This window comes from Portunus trituberculatus, chromosome 19 (assembly GCF_017591435.1).
Source record: "Portunus trituberculatus isolate SZX2019 chromosome 19, ASM1759143v1, whole genome shotgun sequence".
In the NCBI taxonomy this organism is placed as follows: Eukaryota; Metazoa; Arthropoda; class Malacostraca; order Decapoda; family Portunidae; genus Portunus; species Portunus trituberculatus.
The window spans coordinates 19,685,964-19,705,963 of NC_059273.1; the positions used below are offsets into that span (position 1 = coordinate 19,685,964).

Sequence of the window (20,000 nt, forward strand, 5' to 3'; positions counted from 1 at the left end):
GAATATGACATCCGAAGCACAAGATCGCATAGTGAAAAGCTGAGAAAAGGAAGATGTCTGAGAGATGTTAAAAATATAGTTTCCCGCAAAGATGTATTGAGACGTGGAACAGTTAAAATGAAGAAGTAGTGTCTGCAACGAGTGTGCATACTTTTAAAGTAAGATTGGATAAGTGTAGATATGGAGACAGGGCCACACGAGCATAAAGCCCAGGCCCTGTAAAACTACAACTAGGTAAATACACACACACACACCGCGTAGGGCAGTGGTTAGTACACTCAGCTCACAACCGAGATGACCCGGGTTCGAATTCCGGGTGCGGCGAGGCAAATAGGCGAGCCTCTTAATGTGTTTAGCCCCTGTTCACCCAGCAGTAATTGGTACGAGATGTAATTCGAAGGGTTGTGGCCTCGCTTTCCCGGTGTGTGTGGTGTGTGATGTGGTCTCAGTCGGTCAATATGAGCTCTGAGCTCTTTCCGTTCGGGAAAGGCTGGCTGGGTGACCAGCAGACAACTGTGGTGAATAATACACACACACACACACACACACACACACACACACACACACGTGTGTGTATGTGTGGTGAACGTAATCTAAGACACTGAAGGTGTGCCAGATGTGCTACCACCTGTTGGGATACACACGAAATCTGCAGCAAATAGTTTCTTCCACATAACATCATGTGCATTTAGAGTAAACTGTCACTTACGCCAATTTACGCTTCAGATATAAGGGGCCTAGCATTTCAATGGGCCTTTATATATATATATATATATATATATATATATATATATATATATATATATATATATATATATATATATATATATATATATATGAAAATTGATTTGCAGATTAGGCCATTCATTCATTATAGTTGCACGCGTGAAAGTCATCATTATATTCAAAATAGTAATTATTTTAAGTAATTATGGGTTGTACTTTATAATTTTCAAAATGAATTAAATAAAAAAAATATGAGTTAGGAGTTGGGGGAGTGGGGGCGTCAGGAAAGATCATAGGCATTTGTTTAGAATATGTATGTAAGGTGGAATATATTCTGACATTGAGGGAGCAAGGCAGCACGAGTTAAAATGTTAGCGTAATGCGTCGGAAAAGAAAATCTCTGGCTGGCACTAGCGTGCTAGTATGGAATAGCTGTCGTGGCCGAGGCTCCCAGTGACGTAATGCCGCTGAATGTTGACGCAACGCCTGGCTTGGGAACGCGCAACTTTTACTAGGCATTTTGTTTAACTTCGCCGTTGTCTCGTTCAAGGGGGAAAGTTAATAATACGGATAGAAAACCTGACATAGTTTCCAAGGAAAAGAAAATACGATGTAGTCAGAAATGTTGATAATAATTGGCACCCTTTGTCGTCTTTTAAATCTCGGTATAGATAGTTGTAGAGGAAGGAAATAAAAAGTGGAGAGGGCACTTTGCTGGCGTTTAAAAAGGCCGCAGTGGTGGCCTGTACAGTTAATAAAATCAGAGAGGTAGAACATGGCAGTGCCTCAGACAGGCTTCGACAGGAAATGACAGGAAGTACCGGATAAGAGAGCATGATAGTTAAATGTAAAGAGCACCCATGGTGTGGCGGAAGAGCGCCATATCTAGTCTGGGCAGGGCACGTTAGGACTGTATAGAATTATCCTGGTCAGGAAGCGTGGTAGCAGTTTCATTAGAACTGGTAAGAGTGGATTGTTTATTTAGAGATTGTCGTATGTATTATAATTCCATACCAGGTATTCCTTCATTATATTACAGAGAGATCCTGCGTGTGGTATTTCAAGTTTCAGTGGTGGTGTTGTTTAAGTAACTTAGTGTCATCCCGGAAGGTAGCCTGCTGGAGGACGCGGCACATGCTACTTCCCTGTTGATTTTTATGACTCTGAATTATCCTTCACTTAGCCACGTAAGTAGTCAAACTAGTAATGGCTAATTCTTATAAAGGTATACTGTAATAATCAGTCGGTTTTCAGATATATATTGGCACCAGTTGATTATTGAAGTAGGTAATTATAGGTATTATATATTCTTGATTTACGTAGTATATTAGGAGGAATGTGCGTGTTGGGGCGCGGGAAAAGGGGGGGGGGAGCAGTTAAGGCTCCGGTGGGTTCAGGGTAACCACGACCCCCTCCGGACACGTCAGCAAGACCAGACCTCGATTATACACCTACCCGCTCCACACCATAAGGCTCCCATCGATAAATTATCAGAGCATATAATACCAACATGAGTTCTTTTTTTTCAAATGACCCATTTCAGGAGGAGGAAGAGTAAAATGAGCTGTAAAAAAAGCTTGCATCGCGAAGTGGCGCCGTGCCTGCGTTTCAATGCTCTCACGATTTTTTTTTTTTTTCTTATTATCAAGGAACCTTTAGATTTTGTATTCATCGTACATCATGCTCCCTATGATTTTTCTCGACATTTTTTGTGATTATGGTTGTGCAATAAATTCTTGTAATGATGAATATGTGGTCATCAAAATGGGCATGACGTGCAAGTCAGCGTGTAGGAAAACGACGCAGGTGTGCGGGGCGGAGTCGACGGGGTGTTCCTTGGGTGTCGACTGCTGAAACAAGTGACGCTGACAGTCAACAACATTCGGTCCACACGTCTGGTCGTCGGTTGGAGAGCGTCTCTGCTATTTCCTTGGGCCTGCATTCTTCAGGTAAGTTCAAGTTCTTAATGTTACTGACGTACGGAAGAGGAAATGTGACTAGGTCAAGGCAATCAATAGTCCAGCCGTTGATTATGGAGAGACCACGACAGTGAGGCCTGGCAGGCGGATAGGAGAGGTAGTGTGTTGTAATTGAGTGATCGTAGACTCGTAGTTGTGATTATATTGCTTGAAGTCTTGCTTGGAAAACGGTCTTTTGAGAGGATAGGAAGTGTGAAACCATGCGTCCTGTATTAAGGTTTGTATTGCAATTGGATATATTAGTTGAATTAATCTGAGTATTTGGGGATCTTGGTATGACACTTGGTGGTAAGGTTTGCTGATTTTCAAATAGAATAAGTTAACGAAAGTTGATTTTTTTTACGAGTATAACATTCATTTAACAATGTGACTAGACCGTTCCATTCATCTATTCTGCCAGCTTCCAGTTATACATACGCTGGCGTGTATCCGTTGGTTGTCAGTCATCATCTTTCTGAGATAAATTATAGTCTGGATGGAATTTTGCAGTCCATAAACACTAAGATCAGTTGTCTGCCTTAGAGAGTAGTTTTTATTATTATTATTATTATTATTATTATTATTGAGACGTACTGGCCAGGCCAAAATGTTGTTATGAAGACAAAAGGTTACATCGTTATAGTTTTAAGGAAATAAGTTTGAAGTTTGATAGATACGATTTTAAGAATATATTACCATCTTATAAATCATATATTCTCTATTGCCATCGTATGTAAGTTGACCTTGACAGTCATGTGCATTATGGTTTAGGCGCAGGACTGGTTTTTCCTTTCGCTATATAGTTGAAAGAAAGGAGGTGCGTGAGAACCTTGAATCACTACCCTTCTTGGCTCACACCTGTAGTATATCCTGCTGTGACGACTGGTTGTGACGAGAAACTGGTGTGTTGGCAACGATTGTGAGAGAACTTTTAGGCTTTATTCTTTACTAAGTCATTACCCCCGCGCTCGGCTGGCTGACTGGCTGGCTGGGAGACTTGACCCGTGGAAGGTTTGCTCTGTCTGCATGGCTGAGCTTGAGTACACATACCATGGCTAGGGCTGCCCGGTAGAAACAAAGGCGTTAAAGAAAATAAGTCCACTCTATGTACTGTGCTAATGTGCTAGTTTTCGTTTTTATTATAAATTGTGTGCATATACAACAATAGCGTTGGCAATTTAAAGATCCAGTTTTATATAAGTTTCTTTCCCTTCTTTTTCCAATTAGTGGGAGTGTTTGTTGAACAACAAGAAAGTGTTTGCCTGAGACTGACAAGGGCATCGCCCTGATCGCAGTTGGCGTGGGAAGATGGAACACTGAGGAATGCGCCGGGAACCGCGAGACCGTTCAAGGTCGCGCTGCTCTTCGGGGTCAAAATAAGAAAATATATAAATAAAGTTATTCTAGAAAGATTCACACATACAAGGCTGAAAAATACTAGGCTACGAAGCACAAAAGATTATACAAGAGAGCTTTAATTAATACACTCGTCTTTGAGAGGAATAAATAACCTTGATTTCCAGTTTTTAGATACCTTTAGAGTACGAATAGTTCCAGCATGTGATAAATGTGAAAGGCGTAACACGTGAAGTATTAAGGCGAGTTCACACGTGTCAATATGCGACTGAAATTGCAAGTCGATAGTTTCCAACTGAATGTCGGTGCCTAGTGACTGGAGAAACCAGTCGCAAAATAATACTGACATGTTGGTCTTGTTCAGTCGATTTGCGATTTTGTTTACGTTGTGACGTTACGAAGAAAGATTTCGGAAGGTGGTGTACAGATGTAGAGAAGATATTAGAGTTGGTGAGGGAAGAAGAGCACATGTAGGACCACAAAAAATAATTCTATAGGGAAAAAAAAAATAATAATAAATAAATAAATAAATAATGATTAGTAAATAAGTGAATAAATAGATAAATAAAAAAAAAACTTACGCAAATAAACGTTGAGTTTGCTGCCACTCTCCAAGAACTGTTTCCTTGTTGGCGAGGATTGAATACTTGTGATGATTTAATTTGATCGCAGTTGTGTATAGTCTATTACCGCTTTGGCATCATCACCGAAGTAAGACATCTTGTTGGGTAACTGTTTGCTTAAATTCACTTTTCGCCAACCAGCCGCTATGTGTGAACGTGTTCCGACTAAATGGGATCTGTGGATACTTATAGCGACCTGCAATTTCAGTCGCATATTGACACACATGAACCCGCCTTTACGGTTAGGGAACCCCGTATTGGGACCTCAACCCAACACTTCACTATTATAGCATAAGGACGTGGCTAGCCACCATCAAGACCAGCACACATGTAGGACCAGCTGATTCATTGCAGGGATATTGGACGGTTAACAACAGTTACTGAACTATGAATCCCAAATCGACGAAAAAGTTAAACTACATTGCTAGATTCTATTTAAAGGATCCATTATGACGTACGAACTGTTTGGATTATAGTACCTGGCGATAAGTTATTAAAGTACAGATAACCTAATAGACTGTGAACATTTTAAATAGTAACACATGTGGTCGAGGATTTATGCCAATGTCCTCTGCCTTCCATAACCTCATCGTACCCGGACGTGTGAAGGTCAAGGTAACGACGTGTCAGCCTCCTACGAGTAGCGCTGGGGTGTGAGGTATTTCCGGAGGTTGATCTCTCATGAAACATTCCATTACACACACAAAAAAAAAAAAAAAAAAAATGCGAGCAGTCAGCTGCCACGTAAGCATCCACACAACCTTCAACTCATAAAAAAAAAAAAAATGCGAGCAGTCAGCTGCCACGTAAGCATCCACACAACCTTCAACTCACCGAGGTCAGCACTCAACACTTCAAAAAGTTTGATCGCTGTTGTAAGAGGTTTTAAGCGAAGTCGAGAGACATTTGAAACATGCATCGTATCATGCATAATTGTCGTTTTTGTACAGCCGTGATCATGAGTTGTCCTGCTTCGTTTGCTATGAATCGTAACCAACTCAGGTTCGAAACTTCGAAGGATTCTACAAAAGTGCCTCGTGATGAGAGGAGCGCGAAGTGCCGGGGAGGAGGAGGAACCGCTTGATCTGCCATTATCCACAATAATTTTATTAACTGGTGTTGAATCCAAGAAAGTAATCATACCGGTAATGCTAGAAAGCAGATACTTGGGAGTATTTTATCAGGTGTGAAAGATAAAATGGAGTGGTTATCTTATCTATCTGAAGTGCATGTGTCGTAACGAAGTGTCTACACGGTGATAAAAGCATAAATCCCATCCCACATTACACGATTCATGATTACCTTCAGAATTAAGCTGACAATTTTATCTTGAATCTGATCATCTAAATCTAAGACAGTGTTCTTTAAACTTTTTTTTTTCTCAACCCAGTTTGATTTTATATAATTCCTCATTATCATAAGAACATAAGAGGAGGGAAGCTGCAAGAGGCCGCCAGACCTATACGAGGCAGTCCCAGTGTGCTTAATCTACCTAATTCCATCTATCTTCCCCATCCATGAATCTATCTAACCTTCTTTTAAAGCTCCCTATTGACTCAGCCCTGACTACTTGCCCACTGAGACTGTTCCACTCATCAACCACTCTGTTTGAAAACCAGTTTCTTCCCATTTCTTTCCTAAACCTGAATTTTTCAAGTTTAAACCCATTATTTCTGGTTCTGTCCCTGCTACTGATCCTAAGAACTACATTCATGTCCCCTCTGTTAAAACCCTTATACCACTTAAATACTTCTATCAAGTCTCCTCATAACCTACGTCTCTCTAAGGAATGCAGACTAAGTTTTTTCAGTCTCTCTTCATAGGGAATATCCTCATTCCCTGTATCTTTTAGTCATCCTCCTTTGCACTGACTCCAACAGAGCTATGTCCTTCCTGTAATGTGGGGACCAGAATTGTACCGCATAGTCAAGATGTGGCCTGACCAGCGCCAAGTATAATTTTAGTATTACTTCAGGACTCCTGCTTTTAACACTTCTAAAGATGAAACCTAATACTCTATTCGCCTTATTTCTGGCCTCAATACATTGCTTCCTTGTACCGAGATCAGAGCTAACTATGACTCCTAAATCTTTCTCATACTTGGAACTTCCTAGTGCCACGTTATCTATTGTGTACCTATTGCTTGGATTATCTCTACCCACGCTCAGCACCCTGCACTTGTTAATATTGAACTGCATTAGCCATCTATCTGTCCATTCTTTCATCCTATCCAAGTCAGCCTACAAAGCCTTGGCATCCGAATCGGACCTAATTAATCTACCTATCTTTGTGTCGTCTACAAATTTACTGATATCACTATTAATTCCACTATCCAAGTCATTGATATATATTAGAAATAATAATGGCCCTAAAACTGAGCCCTGTGGCACCCCACTAACTAATTCTCCCCTCTCAGAATTCGATCCATTAATTACTACCTTTTGTCGTCTAACCACCCTTTAATCCAGCCTAATAACTATTCTGCCCTCTATACCGTGTGCTTTAAACTTTTTAAGAGCCTCTGGTGAGGTAATTTGTCAAAGGCTTTACTGAAATCTAAGTATAGAATGTCATAACTATCACCTTTATCTGCCACCTCATAAACCCTACTATAAAAGCTCAGGAAGTTTGTAAGATACGACTTTCCCTTCGTAAATCCATGTTGTGTGTGATTTATCAAGCTGTGTTTGTCTAGGTGTTCCCTAATGTTTTTCACTATTACTGATTCCATTAATTTACCCACAACTGAAGTTAAGCTGACAGGCCTGTAATTAGACATTAGGGTTTTATCTCCCTTCTTAAATATGGGAACCACATTAGCTTCACTCCACATTATCGGTACCTCACCTGACTCCAGTGACATCCTAAAAAGTGCCGCCAAAGGCTCGCTTATGACGTCCTTGCATTTCTTTAGAACCCTTGGATATACTTCATCAGGTCCCGGTGACTTGAATTTCTTTAGTTTATCTATCTCCTGTTCTACCATCGCCTTAGTTATAAGGATATCTGTCAACTTTTCACTATCCTCTGCCCTAAATACCTCTTCGCTATCTGGGATTTCCTGTGTGTTCTCTTGGGTGAAGACAGTTAAAAGATACTCATTCATAATTCTACTAATCTTCCACAGAACTAGCCATTTCCCCATTTGTTGTCCTTACGGGACCTATTTCTTCTCTGCTTTTCATCTTATATAACTGAAAAAATCCCTTAGGGTCCGTCTTTGCTTGGCTGGCTACCCTCAACTCGTATTCACTTTTAGCTTTCTTTGTTAACCTCTTAATTGATCTTACTAATTCATAGTATAGTGGCCTTAAAGCTTCATCTCCTGCCTTTAGCCTCTTAAATATATTCCTTTTTTGCCCTATGCATTGCTTTAATCTGTCTGTCATCCACTTAGGATCGTTGCTTCGTGATTCTATTGTTTTATATGGAATGTTGGCTATCTGACCATCTCATATTTTATGTAGGAACTCAGTATAGCTCTCACTAATCCTCAGCTGACCAGGATTCCTCCCATGATCTAATCTAGCTTCCCCTTCTGCCTCACTCTCTTTCCACACCATCCTGACTTCACACCTCCCCCCCTTCTCTGGTCCTTCCTTCTACCTGTCTAGATCTGCCTTGCCCCTGCCAAGCGATTTGTAAATACTCCCTTAATCCGTCGAAATTAGCCTTTCTGAAGTCGGATACTCTTCTTTTGTTTTGTTTTTTAAAAGTTTCATGCCATTTCAATGTATACCTTATTTCTTTGTGATCGCTGTTACCTAAATGGCCTCCAACCTCCACCTGTGTAACTGCCTCCTCCCTGTTTGTCAGAATTAAATCTAGAATATTATTTCCCCGTGTGGGTTCTAAAATGACTTGCTTTAAAAAATTATCCTGTATGACCTTAATGAACTCATCTGCTTCCCTGTTACCCACCATCAAGTACATACCTTACTGTACCTGGCTGCTCTATTCCTCCCATAGGGAAGAGTTTATTTGGTCTGAAGCATTTGGTGGTCTGTATACTAAACCCATTACTACTGATTGAGACCTATCCTTAATATCTACCCATAGAGACTCTGTTTTGCTGTCTGTCTTAATTCTGCTGTTTATGCAACATTACATTGTGTCCTTGACGTACAAGGCCACTCCTCCCCCTCTTCTGTTTTCCCTGTCCTTATGAAAAAGTGTATAACCATCAATTTTCACCACCTGATCAAATACCCTCCCTGACATATCTAACCAGGTTTCTGTTAAAGTAATTATATCAAAATTTTCAACACAAGCTGCTCCTCTCAGCAAATCTATCTTATTTAAAATACTCCTACAGTTTGTATAATACACTTTTAAACTATTCTTCACATTTACTAAGCTGGTTACTTTTCTAGCTTTGACTATTCCTTCCTGCCTATGGGTCACTGATACCCCTTCCCTTTCCTGTCCCTTGAAAAAAGCCCTGGAGTGTATTTAACTCACCTTCAAGTGTTCCAGCCAAAACTCGAACACCTTGGCGTGATAAATGGACTCCATCCCTGGCATACAAGGCGTGTTTGCCGTAAAAGAGGTCCCAGTTATCGATGAACGCCCATCTATTGGTCTTGCAGTGATCTGCAAGTCTGCAATTTAATGTAATAGCCCTGGACAGCCATTCACCTCCCAGTCCCCTCCTTGGCAACATACTGCATACCACAGAGGTTGCATCCTTATTTCTAATTTTAGCCAAAGCCTCCTTAAATATCCTAAACAGCTCCTCACTCCTTACCCTGCAAATGTCCAGTATGTCTATTCTATTGTTGCTGTATTTTACTGGTATATAATTCTCTCTCTCTCTCTCTCTCTCTCTCTCTCTCTCTCTCTCTCTCTCTCTCTCTCTCTCTCTCTCTCTCTCTCTCTCTCTCTCTCTCTCTCTCTCTCTCTCTCTCTCTCTCTCTCATATTAAGGAAAGGATTATAGCTAGAAAGAATAACGATAGAAAATGGGAGTGGTCTGAAAGAGGTTGTACCATCAACAGTAGTAGTTAAGGATATGTTGGGCAAGCTGGATGTAAGGAAAGCAATGATACCTGATAGTGTGTGGAGCTGGATCTTGGAGTGCAGTCCACAACTAGCCAAGATGATACACAGTATAATCTGCACCACAATCTTGTAGTTTTTAGCCAATTATAATTCTCATTGTTTTCCTGAAGAATAAGCTTATAATACAAAGAAATGTAGTTGAGAAGTAGCAGTATGTATTGAAAAAATAATAGATTAGAATAAAGGATGTTTTCTTTTGCATAATTTTGTTATGACTGAAGGAAACATGACCAGAGTCCTTTACAACCCCGTACATCTGTTGTATTGTACCTTTACTTGTGATGGAAACTGATTCCATGCATTGAAGAACACTGATCTAAGGAGAAGTGAGATAGTAGGATGAGGATACATGCCACATTAGTGACATCACACAGCCACCCCACACCTTCACTTTGTGTAAATGTGTGTTCAAAAGCATCACAAACTTGCTGGATTCCCCCCAAAAAAAAACACACACTAGAAAAAGTAAAAAAGGAAAAGGACTTGGGAGTGACAATGGAAGAAAATAATCAACCGGTTAGCCATATTGATAGAATTTTCAGAGACGTATAATTTCCTAAGGAATATTGGAGTAGCATTTCACTATATGGACAAGGAAATGATGAAGAAATTGATAAGTACTAAAATAAGACCTAGATTGGAATATGCAGGAGTTGTGTGGACTCCCCATAAAAAGAAACACATAAGAAAATTAGAGAGACTACAAAAATGGCTACAAGAATGGTTCCAGAATTTAAAGGGATGGCATATGAGGAGAGACTAAAGGCAATGGATCTACCAACCTTGGAGCAGAGAAGAGAGAGGGATCTGATACAAGTTTATAAATTGATTAACGGAATGGATGAAGTGGATAATGAGAAACTGATCCTGAGAGAAGAATATGACTTTAGAAGCACAAGATCGCATAGTAAGAAACTAAGGAAGGGACGATGTCTGAGAGATGTTAAAAATTTAGTTTCCGCAAAGATGTGTTGAGACTTGGAACAGTTTGAGTGAGGAAGTGGTATCAGCAAAGAGTGTACATAGTTTTAAAGAAAAATTGGATAAGTGTAGATATGGAGACGGGACCACACGAGCATAAAGCCCAGGCCCTGTAAAACTACAACTAGGTAAATACAACTAGGTAAATACACACACACACACACACACACACACACACACACACACACACACACACACACACACACACACACACACACATATGAGACTGAGGAAGTGGTTCATAACCCAGAAAAGTACAGCAAGAAAGGACTAAAGAAACTTACATATGAGCGAAATGTAATGTATTCCAACATAAATGGAGTGATATCGGGGATTTTAGAACTCAACGATTACTTGAGGGACAAGAACCCAGATATTGTGGGTCTTACTGAAACAAAACTGAGAGAGGGAGAAGACCTGATGATGGTTGGAGAAGGGAAATATAACGTTTGGAAAAGAAATAGAGTAGGTAAGATGGGAGGAGGAGTGATGTTGCTGGTTAAAAAAGATATAAAGGTGGATCAAGTGAAAAAGGTATGGGAAAGGCAGAAGTGCTAAAGATCAGAGCAGAAACTAATGAAGGAAAAAAGAGGCACTACATAGTGGTGTACGTACCACCTAAGACAAATGCATGGTCAGTACAGGAATATGAAGAAATGATAAGTGATACAGGAACATGTCTGGAAGAAATGTTGGGTGGCTGTGAACGAACTATAATGATGGGAGATTTTAATTGTAAAGAGGTGTGTTGGGAGGACTGGTCAATGGAAGGATCAGAGACAACATGGGAAATACACTATTGACACTGGCAATGGAAAATGTGTTAACTCAGTGGGTCAAAGAAGATACTAGGTTTGGAGGAGAGGAGCATCGTCAAGACTGGACTTGGTCTTTAGTACAGAGCCAATGGTCATTGAGGAGATGAGGGTGGAGTGCCCTTTAGCAAAGAGTGATCATGCAGTTTTGGAGTTCAAGGTGATAGACGAAGAGAAATCTAGAAGAAATGAAGAATATAAAGTGGGAAGATGGAATTATGCCAAGACAGATTTTGGAAACCTAAAGAAATTCTTTCAAGAGACAAATTGGATGAAATTCAAGAGTGCTAAGGAGCAAATGAAAAGTGGAAGGAATTTATAAAAATATACAAAGAAGGTGAGAAAAATTTGTACCAATAAGACAACATAGAGAAGTTGGAAAGCAGGACTGGTTTAACGATAGATGTGAAAAGGCTAGAACAAGAAAAGAGGATGCATGGAAGAGGTGGAGAAGGAAAAGACGGATTAAGCAGTGGGAAAGTTACAAAAGAGCAAGAAATGAATATGTGTTGATTAGAAGAGAAGAAAGAAAGAAACAAGAAAAGGATATAATTGATAAATGTAAAGACCAACCAAGGCTTTTTACAGACATGTGAACAACAACATCAAAAATAGAGAAAGTATTGAAAGTTTAGAAGTAAATGGAGTATGCAGTGAAGATCCCAGGAAATGGCAGAGGCTATGAATGGATGCTTTCGGAAGGTATTCACAAAGGAGACTGCTTTTGACAAACCACTGGTAATGGAACAGAAAGGGATTATGAAGGAGTTTCAAGTAACTGTGGAGGAGATCAAGAACATGATGGGGAGTTTAGAAGTGAGAAAAGCTGTGGGACCTGATGGGGTATCAGGATGGATTTTAAGAGAATGCAGGGAGCAATTGGCAGAAAAAGTTTGTGAAGTAATTGATGCCTCATTAAGGGAAGGTGTAGTGCCCCAAGACTGGAAAAGAGCTAACATTGTCCCAATCTATAAATCAGGTAACAAGAGAGACCCATTGAACTATAGACCAGTGTCACTTACAAGTGTGGTAGCTAAGATGTGTGAGAGGGTGGTGAAGAATAGATGGACAGACTTCTTGGAGAAAAATGACATACTTTGTGAGTGTCAATTTGGTTTTAGAAAGGGCGTTCATGCACGACAAACCTGATATGTTACTATTCGAGGGTGATAGATGTAATACAGGAAAGAGATGGTTGGGCTGATGGAATATATCTGGATTTAAAAAAGGCCTTTGATAAGGTACCACACCAGAGACTGATCTGGAAACTTGAAATGGTAGGAGGAGTGCATGGCAGTTTACTAAAATGGATGGAAGACTTTTGGTAGGAAGAGAAATGAGAACAATAATTAAGGACAGACCATCAGAATGGGGATTGGTGGAGAGTGGAGTTCCACAGGGATCAGTGTTGGCACCAGTAATGTTCGCAGTCTACATAAATGACATGGTGGATGGGGTGTCCAGTTATGTGAGCCTATTTGCAGACGATGCAAAATTGTTAAGAAAAGTGAGATGTGACAAAGATTGCGAACTACTCCAGGAAGACTTGGACAGAATATGGAAATGGAGCTGTACATGGCAAATGGAGTTCAACACGACAAAATGCAAGAAAATAGAGTTTGGCAAGAGTGAAAGAAGAATCAGGAGTATGTACAAGATAGGAAATGAAGACATAAAACCAGTCATGAAGAAAAAGACCTTGGGGTGACAATTACCAATGACCTATCGCCAGAGAGACATATAAACAAAATAATTGGAGAAGTATTGAACTTATTGAGGAACATAAGAGTGGCGTTCGTATATCTAGATGAAGAAATGATGAAGAAAATAATTACTGCAATGATAAGACCGAGGCTTGAATATGCAACAATACAGTGGGCTCGAACTTAAAGAAACACATAAGGAAACTAGAGAAAGTACAGAGGGCTGCAACGAAAATGGTGCCTGACTTAAGAGATTTGACTTATGAAGACAGACTGAAAAGAATGCAACTTCCAACCCTGGAAAACAGAAGAGAAAGGGGAGACCTGATAGCAATATACAGAGTGATGATTGGCATGGAAAAATGGATAGGGAAGATCTGTGTATGTGGAATGGAAGAATGTCGAGAGGGCATGGGAAAAAACTAAAATGGCCACTTATAGGAGAGATGTGAAAAAATATAGCTTCCCTCATAGAAGGGTGGAAGCATGGAATAGTTTAGACGTGGAAGTGGTCAACGCAAGGAATATTCATGATTTTAAGAAAAAGCTGGACATTAATAGATATGGAGACGGGACAACACGAGCATAGCTCTTTTCCCGTATGTTACAATTAGGTAAATACAATTAGGTAAATACACACACACACACACACACACACACAACCTTGGAGCAGAGAAGAGAGAGAGGGGATCTGATACATGTTTATAAATTGATTAACGGAATGGATGAAGTGGATAATGAGAAACTGATCCTGAGAGAAGAATATGACTTTAGAAGCACAAGATCGCATAGTAAGAAATTAAGGAAGGGACGATGTCTGAGAGATGTTAAAAAATTTTGTTTCCTGCAAAGATGTGTTGAGACTTGGAACAGTTTGAGTGAGGAAGTGGTGTCAGCAAAGAGTGTACATAGTTTTAAAGAAAAATTGGATAAGTGTAGATATGGAGACGGGACCACACGAGCATAAAGCCCAGGCCCTGTAAAACTACAACTAGGTAAATACACACACACACACACACACACACACACACACACACACACACACACAACTAGAACAATTTATTTTTCATTACAAAAGGGAAAATATTAATGGTATATGAATGGGTTGACAAGCAGTCTGCCATTAAGACTTGGTGGACCTTTTTTTTTTATCACATTTTTTTGTTGCCCTTGGCTGTTTCCTGTCCTACACAAAAAAATCAGTATGTATACTATATTAAGTATTTACCTAGTTGTAGTTTTACAGGGCCTGGGCTTTATGCTCGTGCGGCCCCGTCTCCATATCTACACTTATCCAGTTTTTCTTTAAAACTATGCACACTCTTTGCTGACACTTCCTCACTCAAACTGTCCCAAGTCTCAACACATCTTTGCAGGAAACTGTATTTTTTAACATCTCTCAGACGTCTTCCCTTCCTCAGTTTTTTACTAAGTGATCTTGTGCTTTGAATGTCATATTCTTCTCTCAGGATCAGTTTCTCATTATCCACTTCATCCATTCCGTTAATCAATTTATAAACTTGTATCAGATCCCCTCTCTCCCTTCTCTGTTCCAGGGTTGGTAAATCCATAGCCTTTAGTCTCTCCTCATATGTCATCCCTTTAAATTTTGGAACCATTCTTGTAGCCATTTTTTGTAATCTCTCCAACTTCCTTATGTGTTTCTGTTTATGGGGAGTCCACACAACTCCTGCATATTCCAATCTGGGTCTTATTATAGTACTTATCAATTTCTTCTTCATTTCTTTGTCCATGTAGTGAAATGCTAATCCAATATTCCTTAGCAAATTATATGTCTCTGAAAATTATATCAATATGGCTTACCGGTTGTGTGTGTGTGTGTGCGTGTGTGTCTGTGTGTGTTTCACTGTTTGATCTGCTGCAGTCTCTGACAAGACTGCCAAACGTTATCCTACGGAACGAGCTCAGAGCTCATTATTTCCGATCTTCGGATAGGCCTGAGACCAGGCACACACCACACACCGGGACAACAAGGTCACAACTCCTCGATTTACATCCCGTACCTACTCACTGCTAGGTGAACAGGGGCTATACGTGAAAGGAGACACACCCAAATATCTCCACCCGGCCGGGGAATCGAACCCGGTCCTCTGGCTTGTGAAGCCAGAGCTCTAACCACTGAGCTACCGGGTGTGTGTGTGTGTGTGTGTGTGTGTGTGTGTGTGTGTGTTATCTTGTGTGGGCTACTTTACTGTCACTTACAACTAAGTGTCTTATTTTCTCTTATCAGCAAGATGTCAAAGCAGAAGACTGTGTTTGTGACGGGTGGCACAGGCTACATTGGGTCCCACTGCATTGTTGACCTGCTGAATGAAGGATATGAAGTCATTACCATTGACAACCTCACCAACAGCCGTTCTGGAGCACTCAGAAGGGTTGAGGAGATAACTGGCAAGAAAGTCACCTTCTATGAGTGTGATCTTCTTGATGGCGAGACTGTGCACAAAATATTTGCCAAGGTAATATAAAGCTAAAATATATAAAGACTTTTGGGTATTACAAACACTTGAAATGTATATCCTGTTCCTCCACAATGAACAGAACAGATATTGACGTGTTTTTTTCTTATTGCAGCACAAGATTGACTATGTTATTCATTTTGCTGCCATGAAGGCTGTTGGGGAGTCCATGCAGTTCCCTTTGATTTATTACAAAAATAATGTGATTGGTACCATCAATCTTATTGAGGTAAGTATATTTGTCATACTCCAAGCATTGCGTGGCATTGCACAATTTTTTCTGGTTACTGGTTGTAAAACTCAAGGGAGATTTTCTACATTTACTCAACAAAAATGATATCCATACATAAGATGTTCAATATATCGCTGGTAAATATACAAGCACCACTTTTTTTCATTGTCTTTTTCCACTGACAATCGTTACAATTTCCTCCTTTCATTCCAGTTACCCATATATGAAAATTACTTTTACTTAGGATTGCAATAACTTGTGAGGAAATATATGTCAGGAAGGAAAACATAAAAAGTGAATTGATGATTATTGGGATGATTATATATGAGAAGGAATAAAAAAAATCATGAAGTTAAGGTCTTATATATAGGAAGAAGTAGAACATTTCTGCTGCTTCCTATATATAAGACCTTAACCTCATGATTTTTTACTTCATATTTCATATTAACCTCATATATATCTTTCTCAATAACCATCAATGCACTTTTATATGTTTTGCTTCCTGACACACATTTCTTTAAAAATTATTTCAATCCTCACATTACTTTCCTCTAAAGACAACTCTTCCTTCACACAAAACTACATATACCTAATAGTACACACACCTTTCACTCAAAATTTCAAATTAGGTATGGTGACTCCAACACCAGCCTTGTAGTCTGCTTCTGGGGACATGACCATAAATGCCCTCAGGTCAGACTCCTCTTCCAATATTGACCTTGACACCCCCCTCAACTTTTTTTCCATGAACTTTTTTTTTGTAACCTTTATGGTCTTAGATCTAATTTTCAATCTGTAGAATGCTACTTCTCCTCTACTAATCCTCATCTTATTTTCCTCACTGAAACAAGTGTCTAATGCAACTGAAAGTAGTCTCTTTTCTCTTCCCTCATTCTTTCTACATGCATATTAATGTTTAAGAAAAAATTGTATGCTATGAAAAACATTGCTGTATCCATGAAAACAAACAATGGAATTACTTTACAGGATATGTGGAATAAAAAAAAAAAAAAAAAAAAAAGTCATCAGTGTTTCTTTAACCGGACACATTATAGATATGAAATGTACTAATGCAAGTATGATAAATGGTAGGCAGTATGCTATTAGAAACACCTTATGGCTAATAACTCTGTTATACAGTACATTATGGAAACAAAAGTATTTGATTGGAAATTGTCAATTTGAGTTACTGGGCAAGAATGGTTGCATAAGGTCAAACATATTATCAAATAATGAATGGATATGAAATTACAGTAACAAAATTTTAATTACATGAGTTAGGTGAGTGTAGTGCAGGGCTCTGCCAAGATATTTGGTGGCTCAGCTTACCAAATTGCCCAATCTGGCATGCAATCCTCCTTAGCACTTGTACTATTTCACTGTATAATTTTTCTTCAAGGCAATGAAGGCCAGCAATGTGTACCAGATGGTGTTTTCTTCCTCGTGCACTGTGTATGGGGACCCAGAACACTTGCCTATCACAGAGGATCATCCCACAGGAGCAGTTACCAATGTGTATGGTCGTACCAAGTACCTTATTGAAGAAATGCTTAAGGATCTCTCCCGTGCTGAGGAGGTTGGTGTTAATGACTTTTACTACTCCATGTTTTGTATTAATTGTAAAGACACTTTAGAGTACTTGATACCATATAGAAATATTTCTATTGCTGAAATCTACCAACAGAAATGGAACATCATAGCCCTAAGGTATTTCAACCCTGTAGGGGCCCACCCATCAGGCCGTCTGGGTGAAGACCCTACAAAGAACTTCACAAACTTGATGCCATACATAGGCCAGGTGGCTATTGGCAAGAAACCCAACTTGACAATATTTGGCAGTGATTATGACACCCCAGATGGCACAGGTGAGCTTAAAGTGTGATAGAAGGAATTTCATTTTCTAGTGTTTAAACTTGATATTAGTAAAGGGTGTTTTAGTATTGTTTTATTCCCCGAGTTGAATATCTAAATACATGCTTTACTACTTTGCTTTGTCTGTAATGTCTCAAAGCTTAATTAACTATATTGAGAGGCCTTCAAGATTCAAAAATTAACATTGTAAACATCAGTAAGCCACTGGTGCAGCTGCTACTGGTGCTGTTACTGACAATCAGTGTGTAACTAATAGTGACCCCTGCGTGTGTGTGTGTGTGGCAGGTGTGCGTGACTACATACATGTGATGGATCTAGCCTCAGGCCATGTATCTGCCCTCTCCAAGCTGGACCAGGAGCATCTCAGATTCAAGGTCAGATTGTGTTTGTTGTCATCCTGCATGATATTGAATAAAATTCTGCTTCATTCTGCATTGGTTTTAGTTAACTTTGCATATGATGAACAATACCATTGATGTAGAAAATCTACTTAAAATTTCCAAAGTACAGTTGAATCCTGTTTTGTTGTGAAAGGCTAGCTAGGTGAATAATATTTCATATCCAGCTTCTGACTGTTTTTTGTAGGAGAAACTGGTAAGCCACTTACCTCCATCTTGTGTACTTTGAATTTAATGCTTATGATGAGTCTGTTTTAGACAACTTTTTGACCAGGCATGTTGAAAATGAAAGCAACATAAATGAGCAAGAACTATATGATCTGGAATGTAGTCTTGATGTGAGGAGTGACTTGTGATTATGTACACCTAATGATTGAGCCTGGGCTTCACCCAGTATCTGGGTGTTCCTTGTCCATATCATTAAAACTGCTGCTGTGATGGTATTACCCATCTTCTGGTATTTCCTTTAGTACGACAGACTGTTACTTGGCAATCTGGGTACATGTGCAAAACTTGTAAGAGTAAATCTTAAATAACCAAGTTTTGTGTTTACAATGTCTCTCATCTTGTCTTTCAGTTTAAACAGGATTCAGCTTCATAGTGCTGGTTTGATATCACAGGAACTCACTATATCTCTGGCTGGTCTTTTATTTTATTTTCAGTGTATAAAGTAGTACTTTATCTTGTTTCTCCTGCTTACATTTCCTTTGAAATATGTATTGTATAAAGCATGACCACTTGAAGGCTTGAAACTAAATATTATGATTTCATACAAGACTAAAAAAAATATTATAACTAATAATATGATCTCACATTAAGTTGTACATACAGTTGCCAATTCCATTCACTTGACTGAAGTAGTAGTTGATAAAGTAGATAGTACTTGTCTTTATTAGTTGCAGTAATAATTAACTTTTACTCTTGTAGATTACATTTCTTTTTCAGTGGTAGTCTTTATCTTTTCAAATTCTTTATTAACTGATGTATTCATATTCAGTATTGCAAAGTACCAAGCAATAATTTTGGAAATGGAGAAAATGCAACCAAAGTTTGCCAATATTTTAATATCTTGTTCTTTAAAGCATATAAAACTTATTCATGCAAATGCCAAGGTGTGGACAAAGCACAGTTATTGATTCCCACTCTACCTTAGCTGTTAGCCAGACTGAAACCCCATTGACATTATGGCAAGAAATCCATTTAAGACTAGAGTGATCAAGCTTGGAAACCAACATTCAGAAGTACTTAATTTTCTTATAGTCAAGTATGAAGTATGTGTGTGGTTCAGATAACTCAGTAAAGGGAAAAGCTTGGAAAAGAAAAAAAAAAAAAAAAAAAAAAAAAAAAATATATATATATATATATATATATATATATATATATATATATATATATATATATATATATATATATATATATATATATATATATGACAGGTATGGTATAAGGTATCTTGTGATTCTGAACAGCTGTGTGACTGCTAATATTAAGTAACCTGACTTGATGTTTGTGCAGGTATGGAAGATGTATATAATGGTATACCAGTATGGGAATTACAAACCCAAGTATTTATCAAAGAATACTTTATTATCTTGTATTCAGTTGCAGAGGTGCTTTGTCCAGTGTAGATAGCTTTATATTAAATAGCATGGAGACATCTATGGAAGTTTTGTGTAGTATAGGATTTACAATATAACAAGTTTTAGGTGGGAATGAATTAAGGATATACTCCTTATTGCAAGTTGTACCTTCATCACTAAGGTCCAGTATCCCCTGTACATTATTGCCTATAATTA

The 20,000-nt window shown here is 38.9% G+C and overlaps 1 protein-coding gene across 4 annotated transcripts in view; it reads left to right on the forward strand.

Annotated features, from left to right (window-relative positions):
• The first annotated feature begins 2,517 nt into the window (after positions 1 to 2,517).
• Positions 2,518 to 20,000, forward strand: part of LOC123506333 (UDP-glucose 4-epimerase-like) — a 42,789-nt gene continuing 25,306 nt past the window's right edge. For 2 of the 4 annotated variants that reach the window (XM_045258307.1, XM_045258306.1), the window contains exons 1-6: positions 2,518 to 2,675; positions 15,474 to 15,702; positions 15,818 to 15,931; positions 17,334 to 17,510; positions 17,619 to 17,799; positions 18,092 to 18,180. In XM_045258307.1, coding sequence (XP_045114242.1) covers positions 15,478 to 15,702; positions 15,818 to 15,931; positions 17,334 to 17,510; positions 17,619 to 17,799; positions 18,092 to 18,180 — 786 coding nt within the window. In that variant the 5' untranslated portion in view covers positions 2,518 to 2,675; positions 15,474 to 15,477. Of the gene's footprint in view, positions 2,676 to 2,785; positions 2,923 to 15,473; positions 15,703 to 15,817; positions 15,932 to 17,333; positions 17,511 to 17,618; positions 17,800 to 18,091; positions 18,181 to 20,000 lie in introns of those variants that run through there. The other 2 variants (XM_045258305.1, XM_045258304.1) reach the window with 2 other exon arrangements.